The following is an 8,344-nucleotide window of genomic DNA, read 5'->3' on the forward strand; positions in this document are numbered from 1 at the left end:
CCTGTTGAGCTCCAGATCATTAGTGTTTTTCGAAAGGCAAGCCGGGTTTAGGCGCGCCCCTACCTGTTCATTAATCAATAACCCATTGAGCTGTACATTTATTTTTGATAACGAGGAATCCTTGCCGAGGTGAGGAGAGAGCAGTACAATTATGGTTCGTCCCCTTTAAGGGTGCCAGTACGGGGGATGAATGTCTGGACAAAAATCCCGATGTGTATGGCAAGCTTTAGTTGCCTGTATTTTATTTTTGATACGCAAGCTGTGGTTAGTCAGCTGACCCCCACCAGTTACACAAGGCACCATTGGTTTTGAACTTGCAACTTTCCAACACATGGTGACGTGCACTAACAGCTGAGCCCCCTTGATTGCTGAGTTTTGGTTGCCGAGTTGATATCAAAGGAGCGGTTAAGTGATATGACTAAGTGCCGTAACCAATCACATGACAACATTGCATAGGGCCCACAGTTACAGAGTGCAGGCCCCACATGAAATTCTGTCATGCCATTGGCTTTGGCACATAGCCGCTCCCTATATCCATGCTCCTTCGTTGCCTGTATTTTATTCCCACTATACAAAAAAACAAACACTGAACTAGGAATTGAGTCAGCCGGATTACCGGATCAGCTTTACTGATATCCAAAACTACCGTGGGATAAGTCGTGGCTAATATCCTCCCATCAACTTGTAGATGGGAGCAGCAATTAATGCCTTTAAACCTGCTATCCTCCCATATCATCTTCATCGATACTTCCTTCTTTATTCCACATTACGGATTCCTCCCTTGTCAGGCCCCAAACCATGTTCATTGTCATTCTCCAGATCAATAGTTTCTTACCTTCATTACCACCAAATAGTTGCCTTTAAATGGAAACCACAGGCGCATGGTCTATATAAATTCAATTTAACTATGCAGATGTGTTTAGCATGATTTGTTTGCTAAATATTTCATCATAAACCATGTTTCTTTTATGTAAAAATATGATTAAGTCATGAAATTTTCATACACTGTAAACAGTTGGTTTTTGAAGACCTTGAAAAACTCGCTTACATGTTGCAAACACATTATATAAAACATGTTTTCTACTAAGCAATCCATTTAGGGGCCGAACCAGGAATGTAAACAGGATGAACACAAATGCACAGTGATGTTTGTAGCAAGTGTGTCAGTGAATCCAAATCTCGTAAAGAGATAAGCATCATATTAATAATACGTATCGAATTCAATTTGAGGCTTCACAACCGAATCCAAATATTTGCAGAAAATGTATCCAGTTAGCTATCTTATGCTAACGAGATCCAGTACTATCCTTTTTCCATATGAATCTAAAATCTGAATGTGAATTACAATTTGATTAGGCCAGATTCAATAAAGGCTACATCCAGACTGAATCTTTCACTTTTACATCTATATGTGTGTGTAGATTTGTAGCGTAGGCTTGCAAACAGGTTGGGTCTGGGTTGACCCGGTGATGACTCCAATTTTCAATAAGTGGGTCTAATTTTGCATATGGATCTTACTTCGAACACATGATAGAGTTATGGATTCAGATGTGATCCAACCCCACTGACACTGGATTTGCAAAAAATGGGTGAAGTGTATTGGTTTTTCCTAGAATATGTAAAATGGGTTGGATTAGGCTGAGTTCTGCACATATTTATCTCCTAATTTCTAACTCAGATCTGAGTAAATCCCTCACCACTCAATCTGAATCTGACCCATTTGATAAACAAGCCTAATTTTAATGGACATTTGTCCAAATTTCTTTACGCTTTGGGTTCATGAGGCCTTAACGGGCTCTGAATCGATCCTAAGGGACATGCATTTTGGATCCGGGTCAGCACTGCCCACCTTGGCCCAAACCCTCCTGTGAGGGATTTTTGGGTGGGGTTGGGCACTTGCTCACACTAGCGAGCAGATCCTGTAAAATGAAAAAATTAGTACGGATTTTTTGAGCCTTTCAAATGAGAAACCTTTTGGCTGAGAGATTTTTTCTAAAAAGTACACTCCCCAACACAGAAGAATATTTTCTACCAATAAAAAATTTATTTTTACATTCTCTATCACCCATTTCACCACCACTACCCTCTACTTCTCTTTCATTTTTTCACATTTTCCCACTCTGTTTTTTCTCATGGTATACAAACAAGCAAAAAACTTTCTTTTGAAAAACCTAGCATATCAAAAACATTCATAAGCAAAACTTTTTTTCCTACGAGAGTTTATCTCTCTTCCAAACGTACCCTAAATCTTGTCATGGATAAGAACCTGACAAGGAAGTCGACCAGGCCCATCTATCGACCAAAATTATACGTCTGATTGGACATCCAAGCCAGTCTTTGCATTCAAATTGGATAAGCCGTTACTATCAGAATCAAATAAATAAATAAAAGCCAATTGAATGTAGCAATGCAGCATCTGTTTTGGTTTCAGACGGATTAGGTCTCAGGGGTCTCCCACCAGATCCGAATCCATTGACACTGTATATAACCCAAATTCACTAAAATTAAAGCGTGGTTAACTGGACCGACGTCTCTAACAGGTTGAGACCGAATTCACCCTCAGCTCCGATGCCAAAAGGGCGGCATAATGGATCCGGACCGGCTTCGGTCCTTTGCGTATACCTTAGTAATCAAAGACAACCACCCTATACCCATTTGCTAGTGAAACAAACCGCAGGCAGTATCCAATCGGATCCGTTTCGGCCCCAAAACTATGCAGTCGGATACTCGAATTGAGCGAGTGCGCGATTACCAGCTGGCTATGTCCCAAAGACACATGGACACGAGGGCACTTGTCATCTTCGACGAGCAAGTTCTATTTTTTATTTTATTTTTTGAAAACATAAAACACAAACACAGGCTGTTTAATTTTTGATATTTTAATATTAGAAATAGGTTTTTTTTATTTAAATAATACTTAAGAACATTTTAAAATATTAAAATAATATCAAGACAATAGCTATCCGTGACCGTGTCTACGTGTCAGATCGTGTCTATGGAACTCGATATCAAAATGGCGTGCCCCTGTGGCATGGCCAGCTGATTCGCAAAATTTCATTATGGCGGTCTCTCTCTCTCTCTCCGCAGGAATCATGAGGAGGGAGAGAGACAACCAACAATAATTAATGGGAAAACAGGTTGTATAGTATAGCAATGGGAACCGATTGGAAGCCCCCACCATCCTCTCATCCTAACCCTAATTCGGATTGGGGTCAATTTCAGAGGATGAGGATAGGGGGAAGATGCACGAAGAAGTGGAAAAAAGGAAAAAGTTAAAGGGAAGAAAAAAGAAGCCGTGGAAAGGCATGCGTGTAAGTAAAGATCGACGTCGACGTTTGCATCCCCTCGAGCTTCTTGCTCCCCCTATCGAGGTAAAGAGAGAGAGAGAGAGAGAGAGAGAGAGAGAGAGAGAGAGAGAGAGAGAGAGAGAGAAATCCGTTTTCTTTTGTAAAGTATCCTACGCTCTCTAAAGTTGAGGGACCTTATCCAGAAGCGTCTCTGAGCGAGCGATCCATTAATTTTTTGTCTAGATCTAAAATCCTTGTGCTTCCTTGGAGAATTCGACCGAAACTTGGCTCGCGCCGGTCCCGATTTCTGGTAAAATTGTGCGAGAAATCATGGAAATGCCGAATTTTTGGTTTTCTGTTGTCACTCTTGTCTGTTGCTGAAGAAGGTTTAATTAATCGTGGTGAGAAGGCGGGGAATCGTTCGATTAGTAATTCTTTTTTGCCAAAATTGACTTTCTTTTGCGGGCATTTTTGCCTTGGTAGGCCAAGATTTCGGGAGTTTTTTTTTGGGAAAAAGGCGAGATATTGTAGATCAGTGCTCCATCCATTTTGTTTGCCGTTGGATATGTGATCTCTTGACGGAATTTGCCTCTAAGGGTGAAATGAAGCGCAATTCATCTTTCGATGCGTTTATGTTTAGAATTCACATGAGAATAGCTTGAAAGCTTTTGATACTAGACAGTGAAACAACGAGAGATTGATTTCTGAATAAATTGGTTTAACAATAGGGCTTTGCTGTGTTCTATGGTTTCATGTGCAGAATGCTTGAGGCATTGTGTCTAATTGTTAGAAGTTACTGATCTCAGGAAGATTTAGCATTATTCTCCTTATATATTTTATTTAATAGGTAGAGTTGGAATGCTGTGTTAATTCGTGGCTTGTAATCCTTTGAATCATCATTTTTCTTTCGGCTCATGAACCCCAATTATTGGAGAAAATAGGTGGATATCATTCTTCTGACTCGCTCTGGTCGTGATTTTTTCCCCTCCTTGTTGCTCTAATCCTGTCATAGCTTGCCCCTTTTTCTTTTCATTTCTGCTACTCGATATGGTAATCCTTCGGTTCTTTCTTTTACTTCACTTTTTCATCCACGTGAAATCCCTGAATGAAGAAGGCAAGCATCTTCTGGAGTTCAAAGCAACTCTCTTGGAAGATGATAGCAAACTTTTGAACTGGAACAGTTCAGATGCGACCCCTTGTGGATGGAGAGGAGTTGGTTGCGTCGATCTTAAGGTGAATTCCATAAACCTTCATGGATTTAACTTGTCAGGTACTTTATCTTCTAGCGTTTGTAATGTCCGGTATCTGGATGTTTTGAACATGTCAAACAATGCCATTTCTGGCTCGCTCCAGAAGAGTCTTGCCAACTGTTCTACTTTGGAAGTGCTTGATCTCAGTTCAAATGCATTTATTGGTGAAATGCCTTCTGAATTTTGTTCATTTCCAAAGCTGAGAAAGCTTTACTTGAATGGGAATCATCTGTATGGGAGAATCCCTGCTGAAATTGGGAACCTGGCGACTCTTGAGGAGTTGATAGTGTATGGTAATAATCTGAACGGTTCGATCCCTGTGTCAATTAGAATGTTGAAGAAGCTTAGGATTCTCAGAGCTGGCTTGAATTCTCTATCGGGTCCTGTACCACCTGACATAAGTGAATGTGGTAGTTTAGAGACTTTGGGGTTAGCTGAGAACAAACTTGAAGGTTCCCTTCCAAAAGAACTTCAAAAGCTTAAGAATCTCACTAGCTTGATTCTGGGGGAAAACTTTTTTTTTGGTGATATTCCTCCGGAAATCGGGAATTGCAGCAGTCTAGAATTGCTCTCTTTGAGAAATAACCATTTCAGCAGAGGGATCCCCAAGGAGATAGGGAGGCTGTCCAAGTTGAGAAAACTGTACCTCTATACTAGCCAGTTGAACGGAACCATCCCTAGAGAATTGGGGAATTGTTCGCAACTGGTCGAGATTGATCTTTCAGAGAATTGGTTGATTGGGGTGATTCCTACTGAGCTGGGGGCCATCCAAAGTCTTAGGTTGCTTCATCTTTTTGAGAACCTATTGGAGGGAACCATTCCAAAGGAACTTGGTCGTTTAAGTCAATTGAGAAGGATAGATTTGTCAATCAATGACTTGACAGGTAAAATCCCACTTGAGTTCCAAAATCTGACCTCTTTGGAGTCCTTACTGCTCTTCTCCAATCATTTGGAAGGAGAGATCCCTCCAGATATTGGAGCTTATAGCAACCTCTCATTTCTTGATTTGTCTGAAAACAACCTCATCGGTGGCATACCAACCCAAATATGTAAGACACGAAGATTGGTTTTTCTGAGTCTTGGCTCAAATGGGTTATCTGGTCAATTACCCTTCGTAGTAAGGACATGTGAGTCTCTTGTGCAGCTTAGAGTAGGGGATAACAGGCTTAGTGGGGGTATTCCTTTGGAGCTTGCTGGACTTGTGAATCTGAGAGCTCTTGAGTTGTTCCAGAACCAGTTTTCTGGTTCTATATCTCCTGAGCTAGGGAAGCTAAAGAACCTTGAGAGGCTGCTTTTGTTCAACAACTACTTGTCTGGGCAAATTCCAGAGGACATTGGGGGGTTGTCAGAGCTTGTTAGTTTCAATATTTCCTCAAATGCACTGTCTGGATATATTCATCCTGCAATTGCATGCTGTAGAAAGCTCCAGAGGCTTGACCTGAGTAGGAACCAGTTAACTGGCAATGTTCCAGAAGAGATTGGAAACCTAGTAAATTTGGAATTGTTGAAGCTATCTGATAACAAACTCAATGGAAGTATACCTGGTATGTTGGGGAACCTATCTCGAATAACAGATTTGCAAATGGGAGGAAATTGTTTATCTGGTTCTATACCATCTGAATTGGGTAAGCTTTTTACCCTGCAGATTGCTCTCAATCTCAGCCATAACTTCCTTTCTGGGAAGATACCAGCGGAGCTGGGTAATTTACAAATGTTGGAGGCTCTCTATTTGAATGATAATCATCTTGATGGTGAGATCCCTATCTCATTTGGTAGGCTTTCTAGCCTGCTGGTCTGCAATGTCTCCAACAATAACCTGACTGGAACTGTCCCTAACAATCTGGTATTTCAGAAGATGGATGCCAGCAATTTTGTTGGAAATAAAGCCCTCTGCAGATCAACATTTGTTGCTTGTTTAATTCCTTCACTTCAAATATCTCCTGGTCAATCTCATTTTCCAAATAATGGTACATTAAAAGGGAAATATGTGAGCATTTATGCAATTGTGGCTGGTACTTTAACCCTGGTGCTTGTCGGTGGTGTGTGTTGGCTTGTTAATCACAAGGCACCTGCTTCTGATTTGCTTAAGGATGATAATTACATGTTAAATTCCCATTATTTTCCCAAAAAAGGCTTCAGATATCAGGATCTTGTAGAAGCCACAGGGAACTTTTCTGAAAGTGCAATCACAGGAAGAGGGGCTTGTGGGACTGTATACAGGGCAATTATGTCAGATGGACAAGTAATTGCTGTTAAGAAGCTGGACTCCCGTGGAGAAAATTCCAACATTGATGGAAGTTTCTGGGCTGAGTTATCTACCTTGGGGAATATTAATCACCGTAACATTGTCAAGCTCTATGGCTTCTGCTACCATAAAGATTCCAAGCTTCTACTGTATGAATACATGGCAAATGGGAGCCTGGGTGAACTGCTCCATGGTGAGGCACATTCACTCAACTGGGATGTACGGTATAAAATTGCTCTTGGTGCAGCAGAGGGTCTGTGCTATCTACACTCTGATTGTAGACCTCAAATCATTCACCGTGACATAAAGTCTAATAATATATTGCTGGACGAAACACTCGAAGCTCATGTGGGAGACTTTGGACTGGCCAAGTTGATTGACCTTCCACATTCAGAATCCATGTCTGCTGTTGCCGGTTCATATGGCTATATAGCCCCTGGTAATAATACTTCTTGCTGTATAAATTTTCTGTGCTTCTGGCAACTGTTCTAGTTAATGCGACACTGCTTAGTAACTAGTGACACTTTCTGAATCAAAGTGCACCATATTGTTCAGGTCTTACTGATTAAATAGTTTCTCATTCTCCACATCCTTTTCCATTGTCTGTGGTTTTCCCCTCCGTCTCTAATCGTTTGCACTTAGTTTTCCTTCTGCTTCCATCCTTCACACATCATTGTCGATTTTTCATCTTATTAGAGGTGTGCTTACATCTGAATTTCCCAGTGATTTGCCATGCTGCTAGTATTAGATCTATAGGTTTATTCTTGGTTTTTGAAACAACTTCGTTGGATCAGCTTCACAGCCAGTTCTGCGTCTGCTAAAGGCTGGCTACCTTTTTTAAGTAGAGCTATTAGATAAACGAGTAAATTCAATCTATATATGTGGCTCAGGTTCAAGCTCGAGTCTGGCTTGGCTCGGCTCAAGCCGAATTGATTTCATTGAAAAAAAATAATTGGTGCGAGTGTATAGAGGGTGGGATTTGAACCCCAGACCTCGTACACAAACGACTATCTGGGCTTGTTGTGTAGCCCTAGTTTTGATCAGAGCCATTACCTCTAATGTTCGATTATTTTTTTCCTTTCTTGCAGAGTATGCATACACAATGAAGGTCACTGAAAAATGTGACATCTATAGTTTTGGCGTGGTGCTACTAGAACTAATCACAGGAAGGCCCCCAGTTCAACCACTGGACCAAGGAGGCGGCTTGGTCACATGGGTAAGAAGGTCATTTCAGAATACATCGTCACCAACTGCGATTTATGATGAGCGGTTAGACTTGAGCGATAAGAGGATACTTGGTGAAATGTCCTTAGTTCTTAAAATTGCTTTGTTTTGCACCAGCACATCACCAATACACAGGCCAACCATGCGAGAAGTGAGAGCAATGATCATTGATGCTAGACAAGCACCACCTTGCCCTTCTCCAACATCAGAAACTCCTTCAAATGAAGTCGTTCACTGTTGAAGATTAGTTCTCAGATACTCTTTCATTGCGTATTCCATTTGCTTCTTTGTATGAATAACATTTTAATCTTCATGAAGTAACCCTGATTATTCTTCTA

General features: G+C 41.0%; 1 protein-coding gene across 2 annotated transcripts; it reads left to right on the forward strand.

Moving 5' to 3' along the window:
* The first annotated feature begins 3,389 nt into the window (after window positions 1-3,389).
* LOC149831324 (Leucine-rich receptor-like protein kinase family protein) lies at window positions 3,390-8,344 on the forward strand. 2 transcript variants are annotated; one of them, XM_090013820.1, is made up of 3 exons: window positions 3,390-7,221; window positions 7,871-7,998; window positions 8,124-8,344. In XM_090013820.1, exons 1-3 carry the CDS (start codon window positions 4,335-4,337, stop codon window positions 8,175-8,177), a joined length of 3,069 nt encoding a protein of 1,022 aa, XP_089869946.1. In that variant the 5' UTR covers window positions 3,390-4,334; the 3' UTR covers window positions 8,178-8,344. The 2 variants fall into 2 exon arrangements, with proteins under 2 accessions (XP_089869946.1, XP_089869945.1); XM_090013819.1 differs by having other exon boundaries at window positions 7,871-8,344.

Source organism: Nuphar pumila, chromosome 7 (assembly GCF_984573655.1).
Source record: "Nuphar pumila chromosome 7, dmNupPumi1.hap1.1, whole genome shotgun sequence".
NCBI lineage: Eukaryota > Viridiplantae > Streptophyta > Magnoliopsida > Nymphaeales > Nymphaeaceae > Nuphar > Nuphar pumila.